General features: G+C 41.3%; 1 protein-coding gene across 1 annotated transcript in view; it reads right to left on the bottom strand.

Annotated features, from left to right (window-relative positions):
- Nucleotides 1-26,879, bottom strand: part of ncor1 (nuclear receptor corepressor 1) — a 413,945-nt gene that overhangs the window by 296,994 nt on the left and 90,072 nt on the right. Inside the window, exons 6-7 of the mRNA XM_043713232.1 lie at nt 11,801-11,980; nt 9,470-9,583 (exon numbers count right to left, since the gene is read on the bottom strand). Coding sequence (XP_043569167.1) covers nt 9,470-9,583; nt 11,801-11,980 — 294 coding nt within the window. The remainder of the gene's footprint in view (nt 1-9,469; nt 9,584-11,800; nt 11,981-26,879) is intronic.

Genomic DNA, 26,879 nt, shown 5'->3' with positions numbered 1-26,879 from the left:
CCCCAATCCCATGAGCTTTAATGCTGCACAATAATCTCGTATGTGGGATTTTGTCAAATGCTTTCTGAAAGTCCAAATATACCACATCAGCTGGCTCCTACACCTACTGGCTGTGCGCAAGCATAACCCTGACCTTCCCATAGCCAGTCATTTTAACACAAAGTCCTGTTCACACACCTACGTGTGTCTTCGTCATGCTGCTGTGCTCCAGTATTATACAGCACAAACTGGAGGAACATCATCTCATCATCACACTAGGCACTTTACAGTCTTCTGGACTTAATACTGAATTCAACGCTTTCAAATTGTGAACCCAATCCCATTCCTTCCCTTTCTTTCAGCTGTAGCTGTTACATTCTGTCACCATTTCCTCTCTCCCCTTCCTCACCCCAGTGGGACTCTGCTCTTTTCAGTCTTGCAGTTAGATACACCATTGTCCTGCCATTCTCATATTCCAATGACTTAATCTGAACTATCAGCATCCTTTCTGCCCGAAGCACTCTGCACGCCACCATTAGTTCCCCCCCTCCCCCAAAGACCACAGCATAAATGCTGTCCCCTAAACATTTAACTTCAGCTGTGAAGAATCATCTAGACTCGAAACATTAGCTTGGTCTCTCTCTATATTTGCTACCTGACCCACTGTTATCTCCAGTATTTGCTGTTTTCAGGGAGTTGGCAATGGGGGGTTTTGCGTTCTGCCTGCAAGATGTGGTCAATCATGAACACTGACAGCATCCTGATAGTTATATCTGCAGGAAGTGTATCCAGCTTCAGCTGCTCATTGAACAAATGATTCTGCTTGAACAGCAGTTGAGACACGAAGTAGCACACACGGCAGACAACAGCACAGATAGAAGTTATAAAAAAAGTGGTCACACCCAAGTTTCATGAAGATAGATGGGTGACTGCTAACAGGACAAGCAGTCTGTGCACGAGCCCCCTGCAGCTGTCCCCCTGTCAAATAAATATTCTGTTCTGGATACCACTGGAGTGGAATGGAGGGTAACAGCTGCAGTGGGTGGCACCACAGCTGGCCTTGCTGTACAGAGGAGAGTGACAAAGTGTATTAGAACAACACTAATTGGAGATTAGATAATCAGGGGTACAGATAGGCAGTTCTGTGGCCATGAGACATTCTCTAAGATAGTATGTTGGTGCCAGGGTCATGGATGTCTCTGAGTGGGTACAGGCCACTCTGAAATGGGAAGGGAAGGGAAACAGATAGAAGTAATTGTCAATTTTGGCACAAATGGCATAGGTAGGAAGAGTGACAAGGTCCTGCAATGACAATTCAGAGAGTTAGGACTAAAAAGTAGGACATCTTGGCCGGTAATCTCAAGGTTACACCACGTGCCACGTGCTACTCAGGCTAGGAGTGGACACAAAGCAAAACTGAACATGTAGGGGGAATGGGCTTCAGATATGTGGATCATTGGGATGTCTTCCAGGGAAGGTGGGACATGTACAAAAATGGACCTAACTGGAGGAGCACCAATATTCTGGCAGAGAGGATTGATAATGTCCCTGGGAGGGTTCAAACTAATGTGGATGGGGATGGGATGGGATGGTGGTGATGGGAACCAGAGTAGAAAGTCAAAAAGTATAGCCAGGGGCAGAGCTGGAGTCTAAGATAAATATAGGCATGAGGAACAGCTGTTAGGGAAAGGTTGCAAAGCTCAGCAGAAATGACAGTTTGGACTGTATTTGCTTCAATACAAATAGTATAACAGCTAAGACAGATGAACTTAGAGCCTGGATTAATGCATGCAATTATGATGCTGTTGTTTTACAGAGACGTGTGGAAACGAGAGAGACTCGCAGTTGGTGTGTTGCCTCCCAGGTGCCAGGGTCCTTGAAGTCTCGGATCATGTTTTTGGTATCCTTAAGGTGAAGGAGCAGCAGCCTCAAGTCATGGTCCACATGGACACCAACAACATAGGTAGGAAAAGGGATGGGGATGTAAGGCAGAAATTCAAGGACCGAGGGTGGAAGCTTAGAACTAGAACAATCAATCAGAATTATCATCTCTGGTTTGTTACCCATGCCACATGCTAGCAAGGCGAGGAATAGGGAGAGAGAGCAATTGAACATGTGGTTACTGGGATGGTGCAGGAGGGAGAGATTCCGATACCCAGATAATTGGGGCTCATATTGGGCTAGGTGAGACCTCTACAAGTGGGATGGTCCCCATCTGAAATACAGGGGTACAAATATCCTGGAGGGGGGACGTTTGCTAATGCTCTTCAGGACAATTTAAACTAATTCATCAGGAGGATGGGAATGTGAATTGTAGCTCCGGTAGCCCGGAGGTTGAGAGTAGTGAGGTAATGAATAAGGTTTCAAGGCTGCAGGAATGTACTGGCAGGCAGGAACGTGATTTGAAATATGTCTACTTCAACGCCAGGAGCATCTGGAAAAGGTGAACTCGCAGCATAGGTTGGTACCTGGGACTTTGATGTTATGGCCATTTCAGAGACATGGATAGAGCACGGACAGGAATGGTTGTTGCAGGTTCCAGGACTTAAGATGTTTCAGCAAGAACAGAGGAGATGGTAAAAGAGGGGGTGGTGTGGCATTGTTAGTGAAAGGGCAGTGTTACAGTAGCAGAAAGAACGTTTGAGGACTCGTCTTCTGAGGTAGTATGGGCTGAGGTTGGAAACAGGAAAGGAGAGATCACCTTGTTGGGAATTTCCTATAGGCCTCCAAATAGTTCCAGAGATGCAGAGGAAAGAATAGCAAAGATAATTCTGGATAGGAGAGAGAGTGACAGGGCAGCTGTTATGGGGTCTTTAACTTTCCAAATATGAACTGGAAATGCTATTGTTTGAGTACTTTAGATGGATCAGTTTTTGTCCAATGTGTGCAGGAGGGTTTCCTGACACATATGCAGACAGCCCAACAAGAGGTGAGGCCACATTGGATTTGGTACTGGGGAATGAACCCAGCCAGGTGTTAGATTTGGAGGTAGGTGAGCACTTTGGTGATAGTGACCACAATTTGGTTACGTTCACTTGAGCGATGGAAAGGGATAGGTATGTAATGCAGGGCAAAGAGTTATAGCTGGAGAATGGCAATTACTATGCGATTAGGCAAGTTTCAGGATGCATAGGGTGGAGAAGGAAACTGCAAGTGATGAGCACAATTGAAACGTGGGGCTTGTCCAAGGTACAGCTACTGTGTGTCCTTGTGAAGTATGTATCTGACAGGCAGGCAGGAAGTGGTCGAGTGAGGGAATCATGGTTTACTAAAAGAGTTTGAATCTCTTGTCAAGAGGAAGAAGGAGGCTTATGTAAAGATGAGATGTGAAGGCTCAGTTAGGGCACTTGAGAGTTACAAGTTAGCCAGTAAGGACCTAAAGAGAAAGCGAAAAGCCAGGTGGTGACATGAGAAGTCTTTGGCAGGTAGGATCAAGGAAAATCCTAGAGCTTTCTATAGGTATGTCAGGAATAAAAGAATGACTAGAGTAAAATTAGGGCCTGTCAAGGACAGTAGTGAGAAGTTGTGCATAGAGTCTGAAAAGATAGGAGGCTTAAAATTTTTCGTTAGTATCCATACTGGAAAAAGACAATATTGACGAGGGAAATACTGAGATACAATTAGACTAGACATGATTGAGTTCATAACGAGGAGGTGTTAGCAATTCTGCAAAGTGTGAAAATAGAGACGTCCCCTGGGGTGGATGAGATTTATACTGGGATTCTCTGGGAAGCTAGGGAGGAGATTGCAGAGCCTTTGGGCTTTGATATTTGTGTCGTCTTTGTTTACAGGAATAGTGCCAGAAGACTGGAGGATAGCAACTGTTGTCCCCTTGTTCAAGAAGGGGAGTAGAGACAACCCTGAAATTGTAGACCAGTGAGCCTTACTTCGGTTGTGGGTAAAGTGCTGGAAAGGATTATAAGAGATTGGATTTATAATCATCTAAAAAGGAATAATTGGATTAGGGATTGTCAACATGGTTTTGTGAAGGATAGGTTGTGCCTCACAAACCTTATTTAGTTCTTTGAAAAGGTGACCAAATCAGTGGATGAGGGGAACACATTTGATGTGGTGCATATGGATTTCAGTAAAGCATTTGGTAAGGTTTCCCCACGGTAGGCTATTGCAGAAAATAGGGAAGCATAGGATTGAGGATGATTTAGCAGGTTGGATCAGAAACTCGCTAGTTGAAAGACAGAGGGTGGTGGTTGATGGGAAATAGTCAAGATTAGAGTAGTGCTGGAAAATCGACGTTTCCGGCAGGAGCCCTTCATCAGGAAAGTTGATGGGAAATGTTCATCCTGGAGTTCAGTTACTAGTGGTGTACTGCAAAGATCTGTTTTGGTTCCACTGCTGGAATAGGGTAGGTTAGGTGGGCTTCAGTTTGGTTTCAAAGGTTGGCGCAACATCAAGGGCCAAAGGACCTGTACTGTGCTGTAATGTTCTAGGATCAGCAGCACAACGTTCCTGGATATCGATGTTTTAGATGAAACAAAGGAGAAAACAGAAGTGGTGGGGGTTAGGGAGTATATCACAGCTGGAGTAAGAAAGGACACCCTGGAGGGATCTTGCAGTGAGGCATTATGGGATAGCTCAGGAGTAGGTTGGGTTCACTTGCAATGCTGGGATTATACTACAACCCTCCCAGGTGCCAGCGGGAGATGGTGGGGAAGAGATATGTAGTCAGATTCTAGAAAGATGTAAAAACAACAGGGTTGTTGTGCTGGGTGATTTTCACCTCCCCGATATTGACTGGAACTCACATAGTGCCAAGGTTTGGACAGGGTGCAATTAGTTAAGTATGTGTTAAGGTGCGGTTTTTTTGTAGTCTAACGAGGGAGGGAGTCATATTAGACCTGGCATTGGGAAATGATCAACATTGCAGTGGGGGAGCATTTTGGGGATAGTGACCATAATTCTGTAAATTTTCAGATACTTAAGGATAAGGACAAGAGTGGACTTTGGATGAAGATGCTAAATTGAGGGAAGGCTAACTATAACCGAATTAGACAAGAAGTAGAGAATGTGGATTGGGAGTGGCTGTTCGAGGGTAAATCCATATCGGAGATGTGCAAGTCTGAAGGACCAGTTGACTTGAGTGCAGGATAGGCATGTTCATGTGAAGGCAGGAATGGCAGGGGAACTTATCAGTTTAGTCAAAAAAGAAAGCATATCTAAGGTCTAAGCAACTAAAAACAGACAAACTCCTTTAAGAATTTCGGCAAAGTAGGAATGAGCTCAAACGGGGAGTTAGGAGAGTTAAAGGGGGCTGTGAAATGTCCTTGGTCAGGAGGATTAACGAGACTCCCACGGCATTTTATACATACATTAGGGACAAGAGGATAGCTGAGGAAAGAATAGGCTCACAAAAGGTTAAAGGAGGGAGGTTATACGTGGGGCTAGAGAAAATGAGTGAAATCCTTCATGAATACTTTACAATGCTGCTCACCAAAGAGAGGAACTTAGGAGATGTTGAGGTTAGAAAAGGTGTGTGAATACTCTCAGGCAAGTCAACATATAGGAAGTAGTAGTTGGGTGTCTTGAAATACAGTAAAGTGAGACGAATCTCCACGACGAGACTGGATCTATCCTAGGATACTGTGGGAGGCAAGGGAAGAAATAGCTAGGACATTAACGGATTTCTTTGCACCCTTTTAGGTCTCAGGCAAAGCTCCAGAGGACTGGAGAATGGCCAATGCTGTTTCTTTGTTTAAGAAGAGAAACAGGGATAATCATGGTAATTATAGGCCAGTGATTTTGACATTAGTGATGGGGAGGCTGTTGGAGAAGATACTAAGAGACAGGAGTTATTCACATTTGGAAGCAAATGGATTTTGTTACTGACAGGCAACATGGGTCTGTGCAGGGTAGGTCCTGTCTCATCAACTTGATTGAGTTTTTTGAGGAGCTGACAAGAATAATTGATGAGGGAAGGACTATGGATATTGTCTACATGCACTTTAGTAAGGCTTTTGATAAGGTACTTCATGGCAGGTTGGTACAGGAGATACAGTCTCATGGGATCCAGGGTGAGCCAGCTAGATGGATACAAAACCAGTTTGGCCATAGAAAACAGTCTGGCATACCTTCATCGGATGTAAAGTTGGCAAGTTTTGCCATAGCTGTACAAAACTTCAGATAAGCCACATTTGGGGTGGCACGGTGGCTCAGTGGTTAGCACTGCTGCCTCACAGCACCAGGGTCCCAGGTTCGATTCCAGCCAACTGTCTGTGTGGAGTTTGCACATACGCCCCATGTCTGCATGGGTTTCCTCCGGGTGCTCCGGTTTCCTCCCACAATCTAAAGATGTGGGGGTTAGGTGAATTGACCATGCTAAATTGCTCATAGTGACAGATGCATTAGTCAGAGGGAAAATGGTCTGGGTGGGTTACTCTTCGGAGGGTCGGTGTGGACTTGTTGGGCCGAAGGGCCTGTTTCCAATTTGTAGGTAATCTAATCTAATCATTACATGCAGTCCTAATCGCCACACTACCAGAAGGATGTGGATGCTTTGGAGAGGGTGCAGAAAAAGCATACTAGGATGTTGCCTGGTCTGGAGGGTTTTAGTTACGAGGAGAGGTTGGATAACTTGGATTGTTTTCACTGGAAAGACAGAGGCTGAAGGGCAACCTGATAGAAATCTACAAAATTATAAGAGACATAAACAGGGTGGATAGTCAGAGGCTTTTTACCATGGTGGCAAGATTAAAAGAGGGCACAGGCTCAAAGTGAGAGGGGAGAACTTTAGGGGAGACATGCAGGTAAAGTATTTTACACAGAGGGTGGTGGGTGCCTGGACTACACTGCCAGAGGTGGTGTAAGCAGACACATTGGAAACGTTTAAGGTATGTCATGATAGATACATGAACGTTAGGCGAACAGAGGGATAGATACAACACATGGACAGTAAGTAGCTGGTCTAAATAAGGACTGGAATCAAAAGTCAAAATTGCTGGGCCAAAAGTCTGTTTTGGTGTTGTCCTGTGTTGTGCTATTTGGATTGTACAACATTTATTTCCCCCTCATTTCCATTGTGAAGTGGAGTTGACACTGCAGCCATGATTTACTGAATAGGGAAGCAGATACTTGTAGTCCTATATTCCTAAGGGCCTCTGCCATCGTGACTAGGCCAGTAATAACTAGGGAACCGAACTACTGAAACATCAACTGGGATATAAACAGTATGAAAGGCACAAAATTCTGGACAGGATTCAAAAGCACTGCAAGAGACTGCAATTCTAGATTTAGTCGTAGGAAATGAAGGTGGCCAGGTGAGTTGTTTGTGAGATGGTGATCATATTCAGTTACAATTAGCATATGGGTTAAGGGGATTGGCCAAAGTAAATTGACCCATAGTGTGTCCAAGGGTGTGTAGGCTAGGTGAAATAGCCATGGGAAATGCAAGGTTATAGAGATTGGGGGGGGTTTGAGTGGGATGTTCTTTGGAGGGTCGGAGTGGACCGGTGGGCCAAATGGTCTGCTTCCGCACTGTAGAAAATCTATGAATGAAAGGGGATAACAACAGACTAGAAGTACAAGTTCTAAATTGTGGAAATTCAAATTTTACAACACAGAGATGATCAGTCAGAAGGGAACTGGGATGATTTAACTGAGGTATACAAAATAATGAGGAACTTTGACAGAGTGGACCCTTTTTCCCCCAGCCGAGAAGGTGATTACCAGGGGCACAGATTTAATGTGACTAGATGAAGGATAAGAGGAGACAGGAGGAGAAACCTTTGCATTCAGAGTTGGTTCAGTGTCTGAAATTGCAATCAGGTAATAAACAAAGCAGAGAGACAGGTTAGTGATTGTCATGCTACCAGGGTGACAAATTAAGATACGTGGAGAATTGTATACAAGGACTGAACTGTTCCCAGATCAAGTTCAACACAAGGTTAAGTCCAGCTCAGATTCCATTTGCCCAATCTTGACTATGCACAGAATTGGATGGTTTCAATCTCAAACATAGCTGTTGTTAATTTACAGAATCACAGAGTATCTACAAAGTGGAAGCAGGCCATTCAAATCATTGAGTCCACACTGACCTTCCGTGGAGCATCCCGGTCAGACTCAACTCCTATCCTATACCTGTAACCGGATTTCCCATGGCTAATAGACCTAGCCTGCACATCCCTGGATATTGGGCAATTTAGCATGGCCAATCTACCTAACTTGCACATCTTTCGATTGTGAGAGCACCTGGAGAAAATCCATGCAAACACGGGGAGAATGTGAAAACTACACACACACAGTCGCCTGAGACTGGAATCGGGTCCCTGGCACTGTGAGGAAGCAGTGCTAACCACTGAGTCACTATTACTCTCACACAAATGCTCTTTCATTAACTACTACCTATGATGAGCATACATAGGGTGGATAGGAAGCAGCTATTCCGTGTACTTGAAAGGTCAATAACAAATGGGCATAATTTCAAGATGAAGGATAGGAGGTTTAACATGAGAGTTGAGGAAAATTTTCTTTTCATCCAGACTTTGTTGGAAATCTAGATTGCATTGCCTGGTAGTTGTAGTAGAGGAGGGAAACCTCACAACTCTTAAAAATTACATGGATGAACATTTGAAATATCATAATAGGTAAGGTTAAGTGCCAAGTGCTTGAAAATAGAATTTATCAGTACGGACCTGATGGATCAAAGGGCTCACCTGTGCTGTTTGACTCTACGCTGCTGTTTGTGGAGCTAATAGGGAGAATCACCATTACCTTCATAAATTTTTCATTAATTTGGATATGGATTTGGAGACCCTCCAGTTACAAAAGCTATAAATGTAACTCAGAAAATCTGATAAACCGTGACACCTATAAGAAATTCCTGGATAATCGCAGGTCTTTATGTTGCTTATACCAGAATAGAATTCACTGTCGGCCTACTGAATTTATACAGCTTGCTCATGTTAGAGATGGAGAAAGAAACAGATAAATGAATATAATCACACATAAAGCCATTAATTATCTACTAATGCTTTGCAGTAGTGAAGTTTGTCTAGTTGCACCGGCACACTCTTATTCTTCCTGCCAATTGAATTTGGATGCCTCAAATACACTGTGTACTCTATGTTTCTATGTTAATCAAATAGTGTGGCTTTAAGCCCATATGCATTTTTAAAAGTGCTAGAGAACAAGGATGCTCTTATTGCCTTGTTTAGCCAACTGAATTCAAAACACTCCATGAGAAAACTAACTGAAAATGGCAGGACATGTCAAATTAAAGGCTGCTTATCTTAGTGGATTTAGAAACAACATGCTGACATGTTTCATTCATGGCTGTTTCATCTCAGTAATTGACAACGCTGGCCTATTATTATCATGCATAGCCATCTGCAGCCTACAATTTGGTACCTGACATTTTCCACCAAACCTCCCTAGATTCTTTGTGGAATGCAACCAACAACACAAGATAAATCTCTTAGAAAGCTCTCAACTTCTTCAGAAGATAAATAGTGAAAACTCTGTGAAGTTTAGACCTTACCCTGTTTTCATCATAGATAATCTGGACAATACTGCGATGTTTTGGTTCCACTGGAGGAGGGGAGACTGGTTTCTCAGGCTCTGGAGGTTTGGCAGCTTCCTCTTCAAGCTGTTGCTATGAAGCAACACAAAGACAAAGTCAATTTTCTTGCCAACATACACAACCTATTCCAGCTTTACTTGCCACTGGTTAGCACTGGAGTAATCACAAGCTCAAATGCTCTATAAAATCACAACATTGTGATTACTGTTACATGGGGAAAGTGCTTTATGCATCAAGCAAAATAAAAGACTGATCATCTCCACAATGGATTATTCTAACACTCCACTTTCTCCACCTCTCAAACATTAACCTCAACCAAAGGGCTGCTGCTCACTCAACCAAAACTTACCATCCTTGCTGGTTTACACTGGCTTGCAGTATACACACCTTTGTATTTACATTTTTCATGGTTGCATCCCTCCCTGTTACTTGCTTTGTCTGTAGTTCCTGTTTCTGATTACTATCCAGTGGCTCTTGGTGGAATTGCCACCCTGGATATCAGGTCAGAGGTATTCAAATTCAGCAATAATGGGCTCCAATATTAATTTCTTACAAGATGTGAAAAACTGGGCTCATGTTCAGAAATTTTTAAGTTATAACCATCAACTAAGCTGATTTGCATTCCTTGCCCAAAGACCCATGGAGCTATCTCAAATCTTATCACATACTGTCATTTGATCACTTTGGGACCTTTGCTGAATGCAAACAAGATCACGTTCACCTTCGCAGTAAGCAAAGAAATAAATCCAATATTTCTACAGGTAGAAGTTAAAGGTCTGTGGTTTGGAAGGAACTGAGATAAGACAAGTTTCAGGATCTACCTTTAATCATCTGGAATCATTAATCCAATCAACAAATTGGCAGAGATCTCAACTCCAGACTGTTTTTGTTTCTTAACACAAGATTTCCAGTTTCAGAGTGCAGGGTTGTCAATGCTCAGTTTTGAACCTTAGGACTAAAATACTGTTATTAATCCCAGTTCAGTTTCAAGGACAATTCACAACTGTCTTCACTGATCATGCAGAAAATGGTACTTTACCTTTCATAAAAAAGCAAGCTAAGAATCAGCTTTTCTAAACCAATTACAGAAAATCACTACCGATAAATGCCCATTGATACATTGCTGTAATTAGAAAAAGTGTACAAATCACACTTGCAATGACAATACTGCTGTATGGCAACAAATTAGAAAAGGTCGACAGAAAATACAATGATGGCTGCTTGTTGCGACTGTCCTCCACATCCATCCACATCATTACACCTTGGCAAACAGAATTGATTGCACTGATTGAATGGTGCAAAAATTCCAAAGAACAGCATCCCACTGCAAAACCTCTCCAGGTGATGTCCTGAAATAAAATAAAACAGGAAATCCTGGAATAAACACAGCACATTATGTAGCATCAGTGTGGAGAGAGAAATAAAGTTCTGATGAAAGGTCACAGGCCTGGAACATTAACTCTATTTCTCTCACTTCACAGGTGATGCCTCGCCTGCTGAATTTTTTCCAGCATTTTCGACTTTTATCTCAAATGTCCAGCATCTGCAGTATTCTTGTTTTTCAATTCAGTGGCATCCATTTCAGTTACGAAGGAATGAAAAGATGTCTAATTACTGAAGCTTAAATAACTACAACGCATGAAACAGTGCATTGCTTTTGCTGAGGAACCAGGGAAGAGAGAAGATCCAGAAAACTAACCCTGAAGTGAAGACATCATTTAAGACAATTAGCAATTGTTTCATTGACTACCTGACAATATGCTGTTATATTTTATGAACATACAGATGAATAATTTTAATCACAGAAAGTTTGTCCATAATCTTGAATCAACAACAAACAAAATAATGGGAATTTGCAGCACTGACTCCAAACATAAGATAATAAAGTGATACTTTAGCTGTAATTGTCAACTATCCATCTTTTAAACATTTGCAGATTACAGTGCACCTTTAATGTCTTATCATAGAACAGCTGAGGCATGTTCTCTTGTGTCATGATCATGAGTTACCCTCAACTAATAGAACAGAAACAAGCAATCTGATATAACTGTAATACTGAAAATGAGTAAATTAGCTATGATTCCTAAATTAAAATAGGGAGTACCTTTTCAAAAGCTACTTCACTGGTTCCAAGTGCTTTGAAATATCCAGGTTAGGAAATGCGCTATATAAATGCAAGTATTCGTTGTTTCATGTTCCTTACCAATGTTGAAATCAAAAGAGCTGGAAGAAGCTCCACACTTACATATAAAAATCCAGTGACTTACCCCTTACAGAAATTTTCAGTACCTGTTTCTTTTTCAGTTTGAGGATTTGCTGTTCCACTTTGGCTATTTCTCGGTCAACACGGTCCATACTCTGGATGAGTTCCTCTTTGGATAGTTTGGAAGGAGATGAATCTTGTTCATCTCCAACCTGCTGATTGGTCGTTGGTGATGATGGGACATCAGCCTTGACTGAAAAAGATTCCTTCAAAATAAAAGTGAGAGAGGGAAGAGAGAAGATGAGCAGGTTTCACACAAACATTTTGTTAAAAGCATAGAGTCATGGTCATAGAGTCATAAGCCGCAGAAAAGACCCTTCAGCCCATAAAGTCTGTACCAACAATAACTGCCACTAAAGGCGCACTAATCCCATTTTCCTGCACTTGGCCCACGTCCTTGCATGTTACGATGTTCCACAGATATTTCATCCAAAGTATTTTTTTAAAGGCTGCAATGTTTCTGGTCTCTACTACCATCCCACGAAGTGCATTTCAGATTCCCACCACCCTCTGAAAGAAAATGTTTTCTCTCGAAAAGGCCCAATCAAGGTTAATTAGTACAAAGCTTAAGGAAAAAAAATTAAGTAGAGAAGAACAAAGCACAGCCACTGATTTCCAGCTGTAACAGCAACCAGAATCTTTGCTGTCCTCACTTTATAGAAATATTATCAGTTATGCACCGGAATATGTTAACCACAGAATATCAAGGCAAATAATACATAACTATTCCCAGTGGGTGAAATCAAAAGAGGACAGGATTCAAACCACGAAGTTAATATTCATAGGTGAAAAGGCAGAAGATTTTTCCCCCAGTACACAGGAGTTAAGATAAACTAAGATCTGACAGAATTCCAAACTATTTCCAAATTAGAATTTGTTAATTCGAGAACGACAATCAATCACATTGCCTCCATTCTCAAAAGGATTTCAGAGTCAGAGGTATATTTTACCCAGTTTCTTTCAGAAACAAATCAAAGCTATTAAGCTTGCATGCTGCTGTTTAGTCAAACTTCAAATTGTCTCGTGATTCTTGCATTAAATAAACCTAAAGTGAATGCAATGATCACTCTCAGTTAAACACAATTTTTCTGCGAATCTTTATGGCAAAAAAACTGAAAATGTTGGAAAATACTGCTCTGATAAGAGCAAATTTGTTGGACCTACTTTAAGGTTGCATATTCATTAAAATACTCAAATGAATCAACACTGTTTATGACTGTACATCCATCAATTCCTTATTAAATATACACGTTAATTCATCATTAGCAATACTAAAGTTGATGCCTCAACACATATAGATGAAATGTTCTCACCCTTCCTTTTATTCTCTCTGCTGTCCTTTATCCAGAGAGTGGGTAGTTGTGGCGAATAGTTTAGATGCATTTAAAGGGAAGCTAGATAAACATAATAGGAAAAAATGGAAGTATACATTCGCAGGGTGAGTAGAAGTATGACAGCAGGAGCCTGACATAGAGATCATCATCAATGTGGACTTTCTGAATCAAATGGATTATTTATGCTGTACATTCCATGTAATTCTGTGCAAAATAAATTTTCCCTGCTCACCACCCTAAAACAAATGATATATATATACACACACAACATATATATTTTATATATATATATAGACCTTGCTCTATAGCCTCAAAACACAGAAAAATTCAATAACCATCCTGATCAAAATAACTTTAACCATTATAATTTTAAAAATTTCTCTCATATCACCTCATAATCCTGTCTGTTCTGGAGAGAAAAGCCCTTTCTTCCAGTCTTATATCAATATTCTTCACACATACAGTAAAAGTTATGCTACACCCTCTGGAATAACTTAATATTGTTCCAATGGAGTGCAGCCAAAAATTGCAGAGAATCTTCAACTGTTGTCCTACTAAACTTTCATGGAGATCACCACCACATCTCATCTTTTCTATTCAATACCTCTTGCTAAAAATGCCCCAGTATAAGAACATAATACATGGGAGGAGGGTAGGTCACTCATCCCTGTAAGTTCAGAGCTGATCTCTGGACATTAACGATACATTCCTGCACAATCCCCATATCCTTCGTTATCTGTAGCATCCAAGAATCTGTTGACTGCTGACTAGATTCAAGATTAAGCAGCTACAATAACACTTCGCACACTACGACCCTATTTTGAGGCCTGAAAAGTGACATGGCCCTTCAGTAAGAATTCAGAGAGCAAGAAGCCTGTTGGAGCAGAAGAACAAACAGAGTTGTTATCTCTGGTTTGTTACACGTGCCACGTGATAGCGAGGCAAGGTATAGGGAGAGATATCAGCTGAACTCGTGGCTGCAGGAGGGAGGATTTCAGGTACATGGATAATTGGGGCTCATTCTGGGGAAGGTGGGGCCTCTACAAACAGGATGGTCTTCACTTAAATCAGAGGGGTACTGATATCCAGAGTGGGAAATTTGCTAGTGCTATTCGGGTGGGTTTAAACTAGCTCAGCGAGGGTTGGGAGCCTGAGGTGTAGTTCCAGTGCATGGGAGGATGAGAGTGTGGAGTGCATGGACGGGAATGTGTTAGTAGACAGCAAGCTGGTTTGAAGTGTGTCGACGTCAATGCTAGAAGAACACAAAGGTAGGTGAGCTTGCAGCATGGATAGGTACCTGAGATTTTGACATTGTGGCCATTTCAGAGACATGGATAGAGCAGGGTCAGGAATGAATGTTGCAGGTTCCATGGTTTAGACTTTTCATTAAGAACAGCAAGGTGATAAAAGAGGGGGAGATGTGGCCTTGTTAGCCAAGGACAGTATAACAGTGGCTGAAAGCACTCTTGACGAGGACTCATCTACTGAGGTTAGAAACAGGAGAGGAGAGGTCACACTGCTGGGAGATTTTTTACAGGCCCCCGCAGAATCCCAGGGATATGGAGAAGAGGATAGGCAAAACAATTCTGAGTAGAAGTGAAAGGAACAGGTTGGTCATTATGGGGCCTTTCACTTCCCCAACAGTGACTGGAAATGCTATAACTCTAAAACATCGGATGGATCAGTTATTGCCCAATATGTGCAGGAGAGTTTCCTGACACAGTATACTGAAGAGCTGACAAGAGGGGAGGCCACACTGGATCTGGTGCTTGGTAATGAACAAGTCCAGGTGTTTGATTTAGTGGTGGGTGAGCACTTTGGAGAGAGTGACCATAATTCCGTTATGTTTAGTTTAGCAATGCAAAGGGATAGGTACATGCCACAGGTCAAGAGTTAATGATGGGGTAAGAGCAATTATAATGCAAATAAGCAAGACTTAGGATGCATAGAATGGGGTAGCAAAATGCAGGGGATGGGAACAATCGAAATGTGGAGCTGGTTTAAGGAACAGATAAACGGAAGCAGGAGGCTTATGTGACAATGAGATGAGATGGTTCAGATGAGGTGATGGAGTTACAGATTAGCTAGGAAGGATTTAGAGAGAGTGTTAAGAAGAGCAAAGAGAGGGCATGAGCAGTCTTTAGTAGATAGAATAAAAGAGAAACCTAAAGCTTTCTATCGGTATGTGAGGAATAAAAGGATGACTAGGGTAGAAATAGAGCCAGTCAAAGACAGTAGTGGTATGTTGTATGTGAACCCTGTGGAGTTTGGAGAGGTGCTAATAAATATTTCTCATTGGTTTTCACACAGAAAAAGGAGAATATTGTAGAGGAGAAAAATGAGATTCGAGATATTAGACTAGAAAAGATCGAGGTTAGCAAGAAAGAGGCATTATCAATTCTAGAAGGTGTGAAAGTAGACAAATCCCCTGGGCCAGATGGAATTTTTCCCAAGGATTCTCTGGGATGTTAGGGAGGTGGTGTTGCAGCCTTTGGCTTTGATCTTTAAGTCATCATTGTTTACAGGTTTAATACCAGAGGACTAGAGGATTGCAAATGTTGTGTGCATGTTCAAGAAAGGTAGTAGAGATGACCCAGGTAATTATAGACCAGTCAGCATTACATCTGTTGTAGGAAATGTTTTGGAAAGGATTATAAGAGACAAGATTTTAATCATCTAGCGAGCAACAATTTGATTACAGATAGTTAACACAGTTTCATCAAGGGCAGGTCATGTCTCACAAACATCACTGATGTTTTTGAGAAGGTGACCAAGCATGTGGATGAGGGTAGGGCAGTTGACGTGATGTACATGGACTTCAGTAAAGCCTTTGATAAGGTTCCACATGGCTGTTGGAGAAAATGCAGAGGCATGGGATTGAGGGTAATTTAGCATTTTGGTTTAGAAACTGACTGTCTGAAAGAAGGCAGAGAGTGGTGGTTGATGGAAAATATTCAGCCTGGAATCCAGTTACTAGTAGTATGCCATGAGGATGTGTTTTGGGACCACTGCTGTTCGTCATTTTTATAAATGACTTGGACACAGGCATAGGTGGATGGATTAGTAAATTTGCAGATGACACTAAAGTCAGTGGAGTAGTGGACAGTGGGGAAGAATGTTGCAGGTTGCAAGGGGACTTGAATAAACTGCAGTATTGGGCTGAGAGGTGGCAAATGGAGTTCAATGCAGATATATGAGAGGCGATTCACTTTGGGAAGAATAACAGGAAGGCAGAATACTGGTCGACGGAAAGATTCTTGGTAATGTAGATGTGCAGAGAGAACTTAATGTCCATGTACATAGATCCCTGAAAGTTGTCACCCCAGTTGATGGTTCTGTTAAGGCGGCATACAGTGTGTTAGGTTTTATTGGTAGAGGGATTGAGTTCTGGAGCTGTAACGTCATGCTGTAACTATACAAAACGCTAGTGCGGCTACACTTGGAATATTGTGTACAGTTCTGGTCACCCCATTACAGGAAGGTTGTGGTAGCACTGGAAAAGGTGTACAGGAGATTTACCAGGATGTTGCCTGGTCTGGAGGGAAGGTCTTATGAAGAAAGGCCGAGAGACTTGGGTCTGTTCTCATTGGAAAGATGACGACTTAAAGGGGATTTTATAGAGGCATACAAGATGATCAGAGGATTAGATAGGGTAGACAGTGAAAGTCTTTTTCCTGGGATGATGAAGTCAGCTTGTATGAAGGGGCATAGCTACAAATTGAGGGGTGATAGATTTAAGACAGATGTCAGAGGCAGGTTCTTCACTCAGAGTAGTAAGGGCATGGAATGCCCTGCCTGCCAAAGTAGTTAACTCAGCCACATGAGGGAGATTTAAACAATCCTTGGATAAGCATATGGAAGATGATGGGATAGTTGTGGGAGGGGTGGGCTTAGATTAGTTCACAGGTCAGCGCAACATTGAGAGCAGAAAGGCCTGTTCTGCGCTTCATTGTTCTATGTTGTAACAGCTGTTGTACCTTAGTCAAAATTGTATAGTTGCCATTGCTTCCTCAGAGCTCCACATCCCCACCTGGGCTCAGATAATCATTTTGCTAAGTTCTCTTTGATAACTTTGATATCTTTGATAAACAGTTCTCTCAGGTATGGAGTCCAAAGATTTTGAATGAGAACATTTTTCAGGCCAAAATAGTTCATCCCTTATTCTGAGTCTGTAATCCCAGTCCAAAGTTCCTGAGGCAGGGGAAAGATTTTTAAGCTCCTAATGCATTAGCACTTTTTTTTAAAGAATAGTCTTACCAACAGGAGCAGCCATTCATACTGTCAGGAAATAGAAAATCCAACCTGTCTGCGCTACTACATCATTGAAAAAAATTAAGGCTCAGAAAAACTGAACAATCGTGTGATCTGAATTAAATTTAGAACTAAGAGATTGATTTAAAATGGCTATTATGCCTCATGCAGATTTGCATTAGATTGCATAATGAGATCTTTTCAATGTTTGTCACAGATAGAACATAGAACATTACAGCGCAGTACAGGCCCTTCAGCTCTTGACCTGTCATACCAATCTGAAGCCCATCTAACCTACACTATTCCATGTACGTCCATATGCTTGTCTAATGACGACTTAAATGCACTTAAAGTTGCCGAATCTACTACTGTTGCAGGCAAAGCATTCCATACCCTTACTACTCTCCGAGTAAAGAAACTACCTCTGACATCTGTCCTATATCGAACACCCCTCAATTTAAAGCTATGCCCCCTCGTGCTCGCCGTCACCATACTTGGAAAAAGGCTCTCCCTGTCCACCCTATCTAACCCTCTGATTATCTTGTATGTCTCTATTAAGTCTCCTCTCAACCTTCTTCGCTCCATAGAAAACAGCCTCAAGTCCCTCACAGCCTTTCCTCATAAGACCTCCCCTCCATACCAGGCAACATCCTAGTAAACCTCCTCTGCACCCTTTCCAAAGCTTCCACATCCTTCTTATAATGTGGTGGCCAGAACCGCACACAATACTCCAAGTGCGGCCGCACCAGAGTTTTGTACAGCTGCAGCATAACCTCCTGGTTCTGGAACTCGATCCCTCTATTAATAAAAGTTAAAACACTGTATGCCTTCTTAACAACCCTGTCAACCTGGGTGGCAACTTTCAAGGATCTGTGTACCTGGACACAGAGATCTCTCTGCTCATCTACACTACCAAGAATCTTACCATTAGCCCAATACTTTGCATTCCGCTTACTCCGACCAAAGTGAATCACCTCACACTTGTCTGCATTAAACCCCATTTGCCACCTCTCAGCCCAGCTCTGCAGCTTATCTATGTCACCTACAACATCCTTCGGTCACTATCCACAACTCCACCGACCTTAGTGTCATCTGCAAATTTACTAACCCACCCTTCTACGCCCTCATCCAGGTCGTTTATAAAAATGACAAACAGCAGTGGACCCAACACCGACCCTTGCGCTACAACACTAGTTACTGGATTCCAGGATGAACATTTCCCATCAACCACCATCCCCTATTTTCTTTCAGCAATTACTGATCCAAACAGCTATATCTCCCACAATCCCATTCCTCCGCATTTTGTAAATAGCCTACTGTGGGGAATCTTATCGATCGCCTTGCTGAAATCAATATACACCACATCAACCGGTTTACTCTCATCTACCTGTTTGGTCACCTTCTCAAAGAACTCAATAAGGTTTGTGAGGCACGACCTACCCTTCACAAAACTGTGCTGACTATCCCTAATCAAATTATTATTTTCTAGATGACTATAAATCCTATCTCTTATAACCTTTTCCAACACTTTACCAACAACTGAAGTAAGGCTCACTGGTCGATAATTACCAGGGTTGTCTCTACTCCCATTCTTGAACAGGGGAATCACACTTGCTATCCTCCAGTCTTCTGGCACTATTCCTGTAGACAATGATGATTTAAAGATCAATGTCAAAGGTTCAGCAATCTCTTCCCTGGCTTCCCAGAGGATCCTAGGATAAGTCCCATCTGGTCCAGGGGACTTATCTATTTTCACACTCTGCAGGATTTCTAATACCTCTTCCTTGTGAACCTCAATTCCATTTAGTCTAGTAGCCTGTATCTCAGTATTCTCCTCGACAACATTGTCATTTTCTAGAGCGAATACTGTCGAAAAATATTCATTTTCTATCTCCTCTGACTCCACACACAACCTCCCATTACTATCCTTGATTGGCCCTAATCTTACTCTCGTCATTCTTTTATTCCTTAAATACCTACAAAGAGCCTTCGGGTTTACCCTGACCCTATCTGCCAACAACTTCTCATGTCTCCTCCTGGCTCTTCTGAGCTCTCTCTTTAGGTCTTTCCTGGCTACCTTGGTGATCCTCAAGCACCCTAACTGAGCCTTCACATCTCATCCTAACATAAGCCTTCTTCTTCCTCTTGATCAGAGATCTCTATTGGAAAGTATGTGAAAAAATTCTGAAGGATAAAATTCATCAGCATTTTGACAGACAAGGTTTCATCGGGGTAGTCAGCATGGCTTTGTCAGAGAGCGGTCATGCCTAATAAATATGGTTGAACTTTTGATATGACCAATTGTGTTGATGAGGGTAGTTAATGTAGTTAATATAGATTTGACAAGGTCCTAAAAAGACTGCTAAATTAGGAACTGGAGTACTGTGTGCAGTTTTGGTCACAGTATGATAAGAAAGATGTGACTGCACTGGGGTGGATGTAGAGGAGATTCACCAGGATGCTGCCTGGAAAGGAACATTTTCGCTAATGAGAGGCTAGCAATTTTTGAGAAGATTTGTAGCTCAGGTTGAGGTTAAGGTTGTAAGTTTGCTCGCTGCACTGTTAAGTTTGTTCTCAGATGTTTCATCACCATGCTAGGTCGCATGATCAGTCAGCCTCCAGTGAAAAGCTGGTGTTCCATCCCACTTTCTATTTACGTGTCGTGGTCTGTTAAGGTGTCACAGAAATGTACAGCATGGAAACAGACCCTTCAGTCCAACCCGTCCATGCCGACCAGATATCCCAACCCAATCCAGTCCTGGTCAAGATCCTGTTGTAAACTGAGGTAACCCTCCTCGCTGTCCACTACACCTCCAACTTTAGTGTTATCTGCAAACTTACCAACTGTAAAGGGTGATGTAATTTCCAGTTGTTGTTCTGAGAGGTTGGTAAATGGGGTCCAAATCCATGTGTTTATTAATGGAGTTCTGGAATGAATGTCAGGCCTCTAGGAATTCCCGTGCATGTCTCTGTTTAGCCGTGTGTGTGTGTGTTTGTGTTTGTGTTTGTGTTTGTGTTTGTGTGTGTGTGTGTGTGTGTGTGTCTGTGTCTGTGTAGAAACACAACCCGTTTCTACGGATTACTTAATTATACAAACCAGGGCCGACCCCCCCAGAGCCATAGGCTCACTTCCTGGCACATACAGACTAGCCAAGGAACTTCACTGTAAACAAATACCTAGAAGACGACTCAGGCCACTCCATCCATTCCACCCAAGAACCCAAGAATTCCTGAACATCAAAGACACCAACATATAAGACGACGAAGTCACACCTCCTGCAATGTAACAGCCCTATTCACATCAATTAACATCACCCTAGCCAAAGAAATACTGATCTCACTACTAGATGAACCAAGAACACAAACACCAGACACAGAACTAATTCCATCAGCAAGGACACCATCCTCAAGCTAGTAGACCTGTGCCTCACTATCCACTTCACCTTCAACGACAAGACCTACAAACAAATCAACGGGACACCCACAGGATCAACAATATCAGGATTCTTACCAGAAATATGATGCAGAGACTAGAACGACAGCCCCCTCTCCACGAGCCAACCCAAGCTTTGGGTCCACTCTGTGGATGACACCTTTGTCATCACGAAATGTAACAAATTAGAGAAAACCTACAACATCATTTACAACATCTTTACTGGCATAAATTTCACCAAAGTGGAAGGGAACAACAAGAGACTACCTTTCCTAGCTGTCACAGTAGAACGAACAGTCAATGGAGAACTACAGACAGCATCTACAGGAAAGCAAAACACATAGACCAGATACTCAACTACAGGAGCAATCATCCCAACACTCACAAACAGTGCTGCATCAGGATATTATTCAAACACGCCACAACAAATTGCAGCACCCAAGAACCATGAGCAGAAGAAAAATACCTATTCAGCATATTCAAGAAGAACAGGGAGCTGATAAACAGAGTCTGCCGATTCTTAAACAACAAAAGCAAAATAAAGACACAACACGCCCAGAGACTCGATCCACAATACCATACATCAAAGACATTTGAGATGACTAGCAGACCAGTCCAACCCCTTGGCATCATGGTAACCCACAAACCTACCAACATACTGAAATAGCTAACTGATGAATCTAAAAGGACCCTGTAGCACAACCAGCAAAATGAATGTCATATACAAACTACCCTGCAAGGGCTGCAACAAACACAACACCAGGCAAGAAACTAGCCACCAGGAGATATGAGCACCAACTAGCCATCAAAAGACATGACCAGCTATCACTAGTATCCTTACACATAGACAAAGAAAGATGTCACTTCGACTGGGACAACACATCCATCCTAGGACAGGCTAAACAGAAACATGCACGGGAATTCCTAGAGGCCCAGCATTCAAACTGGAACTCCATCAATAAACACATGGATTTGTACCCCATTTACCAACCTCTGAGAAAAAGAACTGGAAATGATATCATCCACCTTAACAGACCAAGACACATTAATAGAAAGCGGACAGAACACCTGCGCTTCACCGGAGGCTCACTGATGATGTTACCTAGAATGGTGATGAAACATCTGAGAACAAACCTACCAGCTCAGTAAGCAAACTTACAACCTAATGATGGGCTGAATAAACATAAACTGCTTTCTTTGGAGCTGGGAAGGTTGGGGATCCTGATACATGCATATATTTTATGAGGAGCATGAACAGGGTGGATGGAAAGCAGCTGATCCCATTCATTGAAGTGTTAGAAACAAGATGGAAGGATAGAGAGAACATTTGAGTAAACTTCGTCTCACCTGGGGGATGGCTTGGGTCTGAAATGCATTGTCTGGGAGGGTAATAGAGATGTGAAACCTCACAATCTTTACAAAAGGTATGAGGAACACTTAATATGTCATACCATTCAAGGGTACAGACCAAATCCTTTAAAGTGGAACAAGGGTAGATTTAGAGTAGCTTTGGTGATACAAACTTAATGGGCTAAAGAACCCATTCTTCATTGCATGATTCTATGATCTCATAATAAACTGCCATGTTTTACACAAATTAGATCATGATATTTAAACTAACAAAAAAACTTGTGAATAAACTGATTCTGTGTGGAGTTTGCACGTTCTACCTGTGTCTGCGTGGGTTTCCTCCGGGTGCTCCGGTTTCCTCCCACAGTCCAAAGATGTGCAGGTCAGGTGAATTGGTTGTGCTAAACTGCCCGTAGTATTAGGTAAGGGGTAAATGTAGGGGTATGGGTGGGTTGCGCTTCGGCGGGTCGGTGTGGACTTGTTGGGCCGAAGGGCCTGTTTCCACACTGTAAAGTAATCTAATCTAATCTAAGACTGAATCATCAAAGCATTTTAGTCCATTTAATTGGTCAAATTATTTCTGAAACATACCAATACCAAATTCTTCTACTAGAGGTCTTGAATCTGTCATGTCACAAATAAATCAACATAAGGATCAATGCCATCCTCCCACCCAAGTTTCCAACAACCACCCAACAAATATCCACACATGCCCAATTTCACAAGCTGCTGGCATTGTAAAGAAAGTGACAATCATAGGCAAGAAATGACAAATAGGTACTGCTCAGAAATACTGAGTGAAAATCTCCACCAGTAGCCACACTGCCCCTAAACTGTATAAAACTAACATAAAAATACACATTGCACTACAATTACTCTGCTTACCTCTCTCCACTGCAACAATATCCAAAATAGTGGACAGTCTTTCTTAAAACAGCTTATACTTGCAGTTATAATTGTTAAACTTAATTTAACTTGGTTTCATGTTCTAGCAATTAAACATGTTCAAAGACTGCTGTTATGCAAAACACTGGAAGGAGAATCAGTTACAAAAGATTTAAATTTCAGAATTTAAACAGAGACACTGCTTTGGAAGGTAACAGCCTGACATGGCAATGGGATATTAAGATAGTTGAAGGAGTTTGGAGTCTGGTGCAGCCTTTTGTCTCATCTGATGTGCTGCAGTGGATTCCGTTAAACTCAGTTGGAATCACAAGCAGTTAATTTAGCTCCTTTGAACAGACTGATTTAGTAACACCACCTCAATTATATCCAATAACAAAAATATCAAATAAACAAAACTAAAATTATCAAGCACATTGGAGTAAATCAGTTTGCTGTTGGTTAAATTTTTTTTTACTAAACTGCACATAATATAATAATTGATATAATGACAGCCCAAAGGCTTAACTTACTTGAGACACACAACAATCGGGTGATCATTTTGTACAGGTTCCAGCCTCCAAAACTGAATGAGAATTACAGGCAACTAGAATTTCTGTCAACACTTGCAGCTTCCCTTGTAGTTGTCTTTTAATTTTGCACAATACAATGATTAAAGTGAAATCATACATATAAAAACAATTTACAATGGTTACAAAACAAATTCCCAGATTAGAAATGCTGAAACCTTATTCCTGGCACTCTCAGGCACGAGAGTTTCAATGAAAACAGTTTCAAGTCCATGACAGGGTTTTAGCCCAATCATTCAGACTCTATCACTAACGCTGCATTCTTAGGTAATCTCGTTTATTGTATACTCTCCTTCTAAAGCTCTTCTCTATCTCAGTGCAAGGACTTCACAGAACTGCTGGAAAGAGAGAAAATGTAACTCAAGAATCTGAGTTTTTCTCTTAAGCTCAATAAAAAGTCTCACTCCAGAAATTTCTACCAGAAACCTTGAGATACAACCATCTTGTTGAGTTGTAAAGTCCTTAAGTGAACAAAAAAAATCCCATTAGGATACAAAGTAGCCATCACAAATTGTGGCGACAGAAATGACACAAAAAAACCATGTTATTAACTCAAAATTCAAAACCCAAAATTAAAATAAATGAATTCATACAGTTCATAGCACAACTTCTCCCAAAGAATGAAAATGTACCTTAGAGGAACTTTCATTTTTAAAGTGTCATCTTACCACAAATTCTATGTTACATAAAATGTACAGTGAGTTACTCAGCAATCATTTTTACATACGTTCATCCTCATCCCATCTTCTATATGCGCTCTAGATAAAGCATCCATTTCACATGAACGATCTTCAAATTATATTTGAAAATATAATTGGAGAATTAAGCTCCATCAAAATAACTGATTTCTTATCTCAAAAGATTTCGAAGAAAATTGAAGGACATAAGTAACATTTTTTTCCATGCAGATTCTAATGTATATTTCAAAATGACATAGATCTGGACCAAGACACAATGTCTCTTTTTCAGCAGTTGAATGTTTTTGTTGACATGCAGTCAGTGTCTTCAAATGAATAAGTAATCTGTTCATCAGCTTTAAAATAGCCCCAACACTGACATTGCTGGCATGAACAGTCAATAAAACAACCTCGCATAATTTGGCATGGTTAAAATTGGTAAAATTGTCTGCACTGCTTTTAAATTTTCAAAGGCACTTTGACACACTTACATCCATTCAAATTTTCTCTCCTTTTCAACAAGTTTGTTAAGGGAACAAGTTTGGAACAAATATGCAATAGAATTCATTCATATCAACAAAATAAACAATTTCATGTTTTGTTTTAGGCACAGGAAAATAGCCTGTACTTTTCTCCTCTAGGTGTTACTTGGCTTTGTGCCACTGTATGGCCCAAATAAGTCACCTCCACTTTGGCAAATTTACAAATTGGCTTTTTGTAGCTGATCAAATAACTCATTAAAATGTTGCAAATATTCTTCCCAGATTTGAAAAGAAACCAACCAACTCGTTAACATAAATTGTACAATTACCAAGCCCTTTGACTAATTTATTTATTAACCATTAAAACTTTGCTGGAGAATTTTTCCTTCCCAACTACACCACTTTGTACTGTTAAAGCCCATCTGGTGTTACAAATGTCAATATTGCTTTAGTGCTTTGCATTAAAGGAACTTGCCAAAACCTCTTTAGAAAATCAAATATTGTGCCTAATCAGTAAGCTCCATTTGTTCGACATAATATTCCTGGCAAGTGTAGAGGATGAGTTTGTCATTATGTTGACTTGATAATCAATACAGAATCTTTGCGAACCACCTGGTATTGGCACCATCAGTGAGCTCTAGTTACTTTGACTCAATTCAATAAAGTAATTGTTCATCATGAACCTAATCCCATCCGTCACCTAAGCTATGTAATGGGTTTTTCTTTATAGTTAATGCGTCCTTCACATTAACAACATTAATAGCCAAAATAGTTTTTCCTGATCTAATCCCAAAAATTTGATCAGTTTTGTAATGGCCTGTGGAAATCACCTTGCTAGATTTGAGAGAGACAACACATAACACAATACCTTTTAAGTACCTCCATGCTTTGCAACCTCATTACTGCAGGGCCAATTTATGAATTTTCCATTTTTGATTTTTTCTCCAAACGCTGTTTCTATTTCAATCTCTAAGCTCCTTCACTACGGCAATTACACTTTTCTCCTGACTATCGTGCCTATCATATCTTTTCCAAATATTAACACGACACACTCTTTAATTGGTTCACCAGTCTAAAGGAGAAAGTGAGGTCTGCAGATGCTGGAGATCAGAGCCGGAGATGTGTTGCTGGAAAAGCGCAGCAGGTCAGGCAGCATCCAGGGAACAGGAGAATCGACGTTTCGGGCATAAGAAGGGCTGAAGAAGGGCTTATGCCCGAAACGTCGATTCTCCTGTTCCCTGGATGCTGCCTGACCTGCTGCGCTTTTTCAGCACACATCTCCGGCTCGCCAGTCTAAAGTACTCACTACATCATTTATATCATTCAGGTAAAAATATTAAAACTTTATCTCATGCCAAATTTTGAGCTTTGGCCTTTTAGTGTGCTCTAGTTGTTTCTGGTCAACTTATATTTCAGTTTCTCCCAGAAATTCAAGGCACAGATTGGAAACGTAGTTTCTGAACTTTGAGCTACTAACTTTTCTTTAATCAGTTTAAGTTGCATTCTCATCTCATGGTCATAAATTTGTTCAAAAGAACTGAGTAGGTTTTGGCGGTGAAGACACAATGGGCCAAAAGGCCTCCTTTGTACTGTAAGATTCTAGGATTCTATAAATCCTGGGAGCTCACTTGGAACATCTCTATTAGCAAATGGTAGCAAAGAAATTCTCTTGTCCCAATCATTCGGATATTCTTAACAATAAACCTTCAGTAAATCTTATCAAAATATCTATAATTGTTAATAAATTTTGGTTCCAATTCCTGATTTAAAGTAGAGGTCCAACACAATCTTTTTAAAAGATCCTGCTAAATGGTTCTTCAAAACTTATCGATATTGTATTTACAGCTGCAAGTTAAATAAATTGCAGTACCGTTGGCAATGATCTTTTCGTCTTCACTGTCAACGGGGGTGGTACCAGGGGACTGGAGAGTGGCGAATGTTGTGCCCCTGTTCAAAAAAGGGAATAGGGATAACCCCGGGAATTACAGGCCAGTTAGTCTTACTTCGGTAATCGAAAGGGTACTGAGGGATAGGATTTATAAGTATCTGGAAAGACACTGCTTGATTAGGGACAGCCAGCACGGATTTGTGAAGGGGAGGTCTTGC

This window comes from Chiloscyllium plagiosum, chromosome 23 (genome assembly GCF_004010195.1).
Source record: "Chiloscyllium plagiosum isolate BGI_BamShark_2017 chromosome 23, ASM401019v2, whole genome shotgun sequence".
NCBI lineage: Eukaryota > Metazoa > Chordata > Chondrichthyes > Orectolobiformes > Hemiscylliidae > Chiloscyllium > Chiloscyllium plagiosum.
The sequence above is the reverse complement of the archived record's forward strand: the minus strand, read 5'-3'. Positions and strand labels throughout refer to the sequence as shown.